The 9,886-nt window shown below is 33.3% G+C and overlaps 1 protein-coding gene across 1 annotated transcript in view; it reads right to left on the reverse strand.

Annotated features, from left to right (window-relative positions):
- TBC1D32 (TBC1 domain family member 32) overlaps window positions 1-9,886 on the reverse strand; it is a 231,150-nt gene that overhangs the window by 146,361 nt on the left and 74,903 nt on the right. Inside the window, exons 16-17 of the mRNA XM_023512752.1 lie at window positions 7,350-7,551; window positions 6,690-6,772 (exon numbers count right to left, since the gene is read on the reverse strand). Coding sequence (XP_023368520.1) covers window positions 6,690-6,772; window positions 7,350-7,551 — 285 coding nt within the window. The remainder of the gene's footprint in view (window positions 1-6,689; window positions 6,773-7,349; window positions 7,552-9,886) is intronic.

Raw genomic sequence — 9,886 nt, forward strand, 5'->3', positions numbered from 1 at the left:
CATAAAGGTAAAAAAGAAGTAAGGCCATCACAAATAGGCCACAAGTTTCAACAAACAGAATTTTAAAAAGTAAATGTCAGCAAATGTAAAATTTGATGATGAAAAGAAACAATGATTACAACTATAACAAGACTGAGAATTATGGAAGGTTCTAGGATCAATGACTAGTCAAAGTGTGCTAAAATCCATGCTGCATTTCTAAACATGATACAAATACCAAATTAATACTAATTACTTTATATTTGCTTTTTACAAAGATGTATAATATGTAGTATACTACAGTTTATTTAAGTATATACATTGATATCTTAAGAATAATCTCTTAAAAACTAGAAAAACTGTAATTTTAAAACAAACACTGAAACAGGAAAAATAGAAATAAAGAAAATTTTATCAACCTTTGATAAATCAATAAACAGCAAGTAAAGAAAATAAACAAATAGAAAATACAAAATAAAGAAAAAAGTAAGTCTCAAACATATCTCTATCACAAAAATGAGCAAAACCGAAACTCATCTAATATAAAACATACAGATTTAGAGAGTAGGTAAAAACACAAAATCTACTACTCTAGAAAGTAAAGGGATTGGAGGGGCGAAGCAAAATGGTGGACCAGAAAGCCTGTTCAGCTGAGCTCTCCAAGAATGACTAGGGAAAAACAGAACCCAGCCATCCTTGGTATGGGTATCTTATCCAGAGACACATAGCTCAGGGAACAGAGCCAGCAGGTGGTGTGGTGAGCTGGATACCGTGTATGATTGGGAGCAGCAGACGGGACGACCGTCTGATTGGACAACCATGTATGATTGGACGACCATACGGGAATTTAAAATATGGGAAAGACAATAAAATGTGATAAAGTTAATAAAAGGAAAGGATGAGAAAATGGAAAGACAAAACCAAAAATCAGATGAAAGATATGTAGAATGCAGAAAAAATATGGCAAAGCTTAAGGAAATGAAGGAGACAACAAGGCTATGTAAAGAAGCAAAAGGGAAAAAAAACAAGAGTAGGTTAGACCATGGAGAAGAAAGAACATCAGAGTTATAAGATAAACTTTTTGAGTTAACCCTGGTACTTAAAGAGACAGAAAAAAGAGAAAGAGAAAGCAGAACAGGTGCCGAGAGAACTCCAAGACTCCATGAAGCATTCAAACATACAAATAATGTGGATTCCTGAAGGGGAAAAAGATTGTAGCAAAGGAATGGAAGCCCTACTGGAGATGATCATAAATGAAAACTTCCCAAGTTTTACTAAAGGTCCCAACATTCTCCTTTCAGATGGATATCAAACCCTGGATCACCTCAACTCAAAAAGATTCTTTCTAGGACAGAGCCAAGATGAAAGAAAAAATTCTTCACACATCCAGGAATAAGCGTCAATTCACCTACAGATGCAGAACTATTAGAATGATAGCAGACTTTTCAACTGAAATCTTCCAAGCTAGAAGAGCCTAGTCATCCACCTGCAACATTCTTAAACAAAACAATTTTCAGCCCAGAATTCTGATTTGTGGCTTGCTAAACTAAGCTTCAAAATCGATGGAGAAATCAAATCTTTTGCAGATATACAAGCACTGAGGAAATTCATCACAACAAAATCAGCTCTACAGGAAATGCCCTCTCCCTAGACTATTGTAAACATGGACCATCACAATGGACCACCAGCAAAGTAAACACCCAGTAGCTAAAGTTCAAAACTTAGCTTCCACAAAGGCACAAAGAATAAAACTACACAAAGGACTCTCACAAAATAAGATGAATAGAACTCTACCACACTTACCAATTCTCTCAATAAATGTCCATGGACTGAATTCACTCAAGTAGCACAGGCTGTCTGACTAGATAAAAAAGCACAAGCTATTCTTATGCTGTCTCCAGGAGACACACCTAGCCTTGAAGAACAAATCAAGACTCAGGGTCAAGGGACGGAACACAGTATTTCAAGCAAATAGAAATCAGAAGAAAGGAAGGGCTGCAATCTTATTTTCAGGTACAAGTAGATTTAAAGCAACTAAAGTTAAGAAAGACAAAGATGGTCACTTTATATTGGTCAAAGGAACAATACAACAAGAAGACATCCCAATTTTAAATATTTATGTAACTAACTTTAATGCTCTCAGATTGATAAAATAGATCTTGATTGGTCTGAGCAATATGATATCCCATAACACCATAATAGCCAGGGACTTTAACACCCCTATGACAAAACTGGATAGATGCTCTAAACAGAAACTACACAAACATACAAAGGACTTAAATGTGACCCTAGAACAAATGGGATTAACAGACATATATATAAATCCCCAAAATAAAGAATATACATTTTTCTCATCAGTCATGGTACATACTTCAAAATAGACCACATCCTAGGATAAGAATCAAACTTCATCAAAATTAAAAGAATAGAAATTACACCTGGTATCTTCTCAGACCACAAGACAATAAAGGTGGAACTCAACTCCAATAAAAATGTTCATCCCACACACAGACTCATAAATTAAAGAATATATGCTGAATGATAGTTGGGTTCAGGAAAAGATAAAAGAGGAAATCATTAAATTCTTCAAATATAACAACAATGAAGACACAAATTACTAAAACTTGTAGAATACAGCAAAAGCAGTCTTAAGGGAGAAATGTATTGTATTAGATGCCTTAAGTAGAAAAACAGAAAGAGAGCACATCAATAAACTCAGGAACCATCTTATGGAATTGGAAAAAGAAGAACAATCTAATTCCAAACCCAGTTGAAGAAAACAAATAACCACAACTAAATCAGAGATTAATGAAATTGAAAACAAAAGAATCATTCAGCAAATTAATGAAACAAAAAGTTGGTTTTTCAAAAAAAAAAAAATTCGATAAATCTTTGGTCACATTAACTAAAAATAGAAAAGTAAAATTTCTAAGAACCTCAATCAGAAACACTAAAAGGGAAATAACAACAGATGCCGCAGAGATACAAGAGATCTTCTCTGAGTACTACAAAAAACTCTATGCCCAGAAATTTGACAATGTGGAGGAAACAGATCAACATCTGGACTTACACCCTCTCCTTAGACTTAATCAAGAAGAAATAGATCTCTTGAACAGACCTATTTCAAAAACTGAGATTGAAGAAACAATAAAAAAAACTCCCAACAAAAAAAAAAATATGCCCTGATGCAGATGGCTTCACACCAGAATTCTACCAAACCTCCAAAGAAGAGATTATACCGATGCTGCAGAAATTTTTCCAAAAAATTGAAAAAGAAGGAATCTTCCCCAACACACTCTATGAAGTGAACATCACCCTGATACCAAAACCAGGAAAAGACACAACTAAAAAGGAGAAATTCAGACCAATTTCACTAACGAATATAGATGCAAAAATTCTCAATAAAATCCTAGCCAATAAATTATAGCTACACATTTAAAAAATCATTCATCATGATCAAGTTGGTTTTATCCCAGGGATAGAAGCCTGGCTTAACATATGCAAGTCTATAAACAAAATTTGCCCTATCAAGAGAATGAAAAACAAAGACCATATGATCCCCCCAATGCAGAAAAACATTCAATAAAATGCAGCATCCTTTTTTAATTAGAATACTTAAGAATACAGACATAGATGGCACACTTCTGAAGCTTATCAAAGCCATCTATGACAAACCCACAGCTACTATCATACTGAACAGACTAAAACTGAAAGTTTTTCACTTAGAATTAAAAAGATGAAGACTTCACATCTTTTATATTAACCTGGATGGAGATGGAAAATGTTCTTCTCAGTAAAATATCACAAGAATGGAGAAGCAAAAATCCAATGTACTCAATTCTAATATGAAGGCAGTAGATGAGCTAATATAAGGTGGAGGGGTAGGGGAATGAGCAAGTGGGGAGAGGAGAGGAAGGAGGAGGGTCAAGATGTATGGCACACCTCTTAGGGACACAATTATAAGAGGGACTTTATCCCACATATGCAATCAGCATAAACTAATTCTTTGTACCCTCAATGAATCTAAAACAAAGACAAAATAACAGTAGAGATATTAAAAGTTTTAATAATAAAATTATACACAAAAACAATCAGCTTCTAGTAAGAGAATCATGCTGCTCTGGAAGCTTGTAAGAACACCATTCCCTGAATAGCTAGATATGATGGTGGGTTATATATTTTCATAGAAATTAAGTTTATAGTGCTTTATTTTGGGGGGATCTATAGGCTGTTTTGCAGATCAAAGATCCCCTCTGGTTTCACCAGAATCCCCTTGGTGATTTGTCCAGAGCAGGCTTGGCACCTTCTGCTTGCTCTGTGATTCCATTCTTTTCTATGGTCAACCTATTGTTGTTTCACACAGCTTACAGTCCAATATCAAACAAACCAGAAATTTTACTTGGGGCTTTGATTCAATGTCTAGAGTTAAAAGATATCAATCCCCTATAACTAGAGCTTCTATCTTTTCTGCAATTTTGTAAGCACCTATAAACAGAAGGAAAAAGGGAGAACTTCCAAAATACATTATCTGAAAATGTAAGACCAAAATATCTAACAGTAGTTTGTCAGAGGCACAAAAATATTCATTAATTCTAACAGATCACTCTTAATTTTACCTTTATCATATCAATCTTAATCTTACTGTAGGTGCCACTTAGAAAATAGGGTCTTGGGTTAAGAGAAATATCATTCATTAATTCAAATTCATGCATTCAATAAATAGCTATCAGATGTCTGCTGGCATGAAGCTAGTCTAGTTGATTATTCCACATCATTTTACACTCAAGTTTTGAAAAACAGCCAAGAAACAAATAACACCTATTTCATCCCAACTATCTCAATTAAAGCAAAAGAACAAAAGATACTCAACTCCTTCTACAAGGTAATTATAATTTTGGTGACAAAAATAAGAATCAATAGTTCTATTTTACCAAAAATTTTGTTAAATCTTGCTTTTCTAAAACATCAATATCTTTTCCTGTAGCATCAAATGTCCACGTGAAGCAATTTCCCAGTTAACACTGTTTACTTCTCTCCATTCACCTACTCTTCTCTTACCATGGTAGAAGAAAACAAAAAGATCTGGAGAATGACCTAAGCTGCTTGGCAAAGCATTGCTTCTTTCAGTTTACTTCCTTATTATGATCCATCTGCCTACAGGGAGCACACATTGTGCTCTGTTCTGCCACTGGGTTAGTTAGATGGTAGTAAAAGGTGCCTGTTAGGGAAGCCAATGGCTATCTGTTGCTTCCCTAGATTAAATCTGTCTAATTTCTGAGATCACTGTTAGGAAGACTATGTTATTCAGTGTTCTGAGTTTTTTGGCTTCTTACCTCCGTTAACTGGTTCAGGGAAGAATGAGTGGGATATAAATTTATCAGCTCTCTCAAGATAAAAATAATACTGACAGTAAAATATGTTAAATACATTAATCATAGTCCTTCTTATTTCTAGCCTATTGAGCATACTACATCTTCAGCATGTAATATTAATAATGTTCCTACCCTCTTTTTTACACAATTAATATCCATGTATTCTTTATAACTTAGTATGACAATAACTTCTAGAAAGGATTCCCACATAAGATGACTCCTAACAGACTCTCTATAACCCATATCATATAAATTTAGCAAACTATATTGCCAAATTGCATTTATTTATTTGGATTTTATACTACATAATATGCTCTCCATAATTTATGAGCATGCTCAAAACTCAGCAGAGCATTTGGTCCAATAAACACCTGAATAAATGAGTAGAAAAATAAATGAATGAAAAAAAAATGAAAAAGTAATTAAACTATCACAGAGGATTTCAAGAAAACAATCTAAACATTACTTCAAATTGAATTGCAGAAATATTTTTTCTCACCTTCTCCATTTAAAAAAGGAAAAAAAAAAAAACTAGCAGTTGATTTAAGTGTGTGACAGCTATATTAGAAAAAAATTACATCAAATGTTTAGAGAATTAACTATTTGAACCATTACACTATTAAGGAAATGCCTAAGGTTTTTTTTTGTTTTGTTTGTATGTTTTTTATGTTAAACTATTCCTAATTAAAAAAAAAAAATTAGCCTCAACATTTTTTTAACAAAGAATTACCCATAAAGTTCTCCCTAATAATTAGACTATAGCAACATTCAAATATACAAGAAGAAGAGAATCCAGGACCATATGTCACCAAGCCTTAATTTAATATATACATTTCCCCATTAATCTTACTCCATATCCTATTGATATGCAAAGAAACATAGAGGTTTAAATTAAAATTTGATATTAACAGTGACTTAAATAACTTTTCAATGCCAACCCTAATTAAAATGTACACCCACTGCACTTTGAAAAAATCATATTTTAAGTACAAATGGACTTCACTGACACTTGAAAACATCTTATTTCTTTTGAACTCTCTAGTTAGCTTTCCAATTTGATGATCCTCCAAATTTCCTATAAACACTAATATATCAGGTTTACAAATCCAAAATTTAAATACAGAATTAAGCAGGTATAATGAATCTTGCTAATTTTTTTAAAGATTACAAGTATCATATGATCTGTATAGTTCTTCCAGACTGTAATTTTCCTTGAACCTGTATGCACATACTTACCTTCCTATGAAACATTTTTGCTGTATTATTCTATGACATTTCAACAGTTTTAAAAGTATTTCAGCAAATGTGATAAACAGATGTCTAACCAATGGTACTTACATGTCTTGAGATTCCTGGGCTAATGAAGAAACAGTATCAGAACCCTCTACTGGGGTAGGAATTCTTTCTGATAGCAAACTTGTCTAAAAAATAATAAGTTATTTACATTATTCTTTTGTTGTTGTTGTTGATAGCACTATTCATAAGATCCTTCCTAGTAAATTATTATCCTAATGTAATAAAATCAAGATTAAGTTATCTTCAAAATTTAAAATATTTGGTTGTTAATATGATGAAAGAAATTCATAAATAAACCATATAAAATGGGTGGGGGGAGATTGGACACTGATATATACTCTACACAACTATTGGCTACATTATATTCTCCAGTTTCCATAATAAAAACCCAGCTGTCATTAAAAATTTTTCAAAAATAACTTCCAAAGGAGGGTGTTAGTTTATGAATGGATAATTCATCTAAAGCCTCTTTTACCAGAGGAAAGACTTTGTAGTACCTAGTTAAGTCTTAGAAATTTTTCCCCTGTGAGAGGAGGTACTGAAGTCATCCTGTGCCAAATGAAGACGCTTTTAGACTACTGTGATGCTAAAGTCATATTTATACTAATATAATATGTATTTTTCCATAATATAAAACTACAATGGTAACTACATTTGAAAAAGGAGTTGGAGGAAGGAAAAAGGAAGCTTGAAAATACATACCTTCTTCCACGCTTTTGCTATAGATTCATGTAAATTATAAGGAATTAACACCTGCAAGCCTTCGCATGTACTATATATTTGACGACACACAGAAATAAAAGCTCCTTTAACCACAGGCAACATTTCCGATCCAGGAAATATAGAAATATCTTCATCAAGTAGTTTTTTCGAAAACCGAGCAATTATATGAGCACCTGTAGGACTAAAGGATGACACCTAAAAGTAATCCCAACACGATATAATCTTGATTTCACAAAGCACTATCAAAAAGGCTACTCTTGTCACAAAAACTCTTTATTTCCTGGGCTCCCTTTCAGTCTTCCTCCAGCTTATTTTAGAAATATTCCTGTTCCCACCCATGTTTGGGTATCTTGTAATAAGAATACGTCCAGGGGAATGGAGAAAAATATATAAACGGGGGAAACCAACTAAGCTATACACTTAAAAGATTATAGACTCCATAGGGTCATGCCTATATGTTTAAGTCTTCTCAATTTTCTTCAATGAAACATGACCCTAAATTTCTCTATTCCTACCACTTACTGACACATTCCCCTTCCCATTAACAATACTTATTATAGTTTCCCAGTCTGAAAGCCTGAAACACTTATAATGGTAATCATAGATGAGTAATAATACATAAGAACTTAACAAATGCTTATAATGTGCCAGGTACCACTGTTAAGTATTTCAAAAGTATTAATTCATTCTTACAATAACACTATGAAGGTATATCATTATTCAATTTTTAAAAATAAGGAAATACAGGTAAGTCTTACAGAGATAACTTGGACACAGCAAGTAAGAGGTGGAACTAGGACTCGACCCAGGCTATCTGGCTCCAGAGCATCACATTTTAAATTATGTCTTCTAATTTTTCATTTTTTAAGCAAATAAAAAAATCAACAATCAGAAGTAGTTGGAATAGGGTACTGAATCACCAATTATAAATACTTTGTCAGTCTTGCTTTGATCTATTTATTCCCTGACTTCTCTCCTTGCCTTCAACATGAATATGAGGAAAATTTCAGGCGTGTTATTTCCCTCAATGTACATCTCTAATAAAAATTTCTACTTTAAACAAAATTAATTAAAATGTTTTAATATCATTTGTTAGCCTGTATCAAAATTCTCCTGACTGTATTTAAAATGTCTTTTTACAACTGATTTGCCCAAATCAGAATTCAAATAAGTTCCATAGTGTGAATTAGCTTATAGTGGTTATTAGGCTCCTCTTTTCCTTTCTCCATGTCACCAATTTGTTGGAGAAAAAGTCAATTTCCTTTATTTGGATAACTGTTTCACCTTGGTATTATTTAACATATTTCTCTAGTTCCCCACATTTCCTATAAAGTGATCATTAGATCTAGAGGCTTAGATTTAAGTTCAATTTCTTTTATTTATTTTCCTTTTTATCCTTTCTAAGAGAACCTCATAGTTGGTTATTGCTGTGGATCTCCTATTGTGTGAGGCACGTATCTGTATGCACCAATTTTAATGGTGCTAAAAATCAATTGTTGTGATCTTTTCAGCCTGATCTTTTCAAAAGGTAACCCCACCCCATCAACCTTTTACTTAATGATTTTAGTATTCATTGGTGATCATTTCCTAGATCCACTATTTGATCAAAAATTACCAAATAGAGATTTTTCAATTAGACCATTTCTTGGCATTTACTGGCTAGAATTCTTCTTTCTACAAAGGACTATTCTTCAGTAAGTTTTTAGTTACACTAAAATTACAGTTTGTATAAGAAAGACTAGAAAAACATTTAAATCTCATCAGTTTGCAAAATAATTTGAATTGTGTGCCCTAGCAACCTTAACACATGCTGGTAGTCTAGTTTTACTGGATTTTTATATTTTGGTACCTTTATAAACCCAAGTATTTTTTATATATCTTATATATTTCAATCCATTATAATTATTATTTTTTGATCCTCAAATTGCCCCTCTTCAGCCAGTAAGGACGCCCCTTCTGGCTAGCTCTGAGATCACTTTTTGACGCCATCCCACTGGTCTTAGGCATCTTCATTGTTTGCTAGAACAGTTAAGATATTCCAGGGGCCTCCTCCACATTTCCTGGACCAGACGCCCAAATCAGCCATTTCTTTAAGGATTCCTACCTCTTCATAGGACAAAAAGACATTTAAAGACTAAAATATAGGTGACAGCTCCTGCATAAGGAGATAACCATTACTTCTACACCTTTTCAGTGGTAGTTAAGAAATATATAGCTTTAGAGGAAAAAAATAAGGTCATAATTTAATTTTTATTATGAACTGAAGATTCAGGTATTTTATATAACTAGTTATTATACGTTTATCTTTTTTCATATGTTGAAAATTTTCCGGGGGGCGGAGCCAAGATGGCGAACTGCAGCCTGCTTTTTACAGAAGCTCCCGTCCAGAAGGAGGCTGAAAGGACAGAACCTTAGCAAATTAGCTGATGGTTTGGAGCAGAGACAAGAGAGAAGATTGAAGAGTGCACTTCAACCTTCCTGAGGCGAGCTGCGACCCTGAAATTACAACCAAAAGG

The sequence above is a fragment of the Otolemur garnettii genome, unplaced genomic scaffold (assembly GCF_000181295.1).
Source record: "Otolemur garnettii isolate 467f Iridium unplaced genomic scaffold, OtoGar3 scaffold00002, whole genome shotgun sequence".
NCBI classification, from domain to species: Eukaryota; Metazoa; Chordata; class Mammalia; order Primates; family Galagidae; genus Otolemur; species Otolemur garnettii.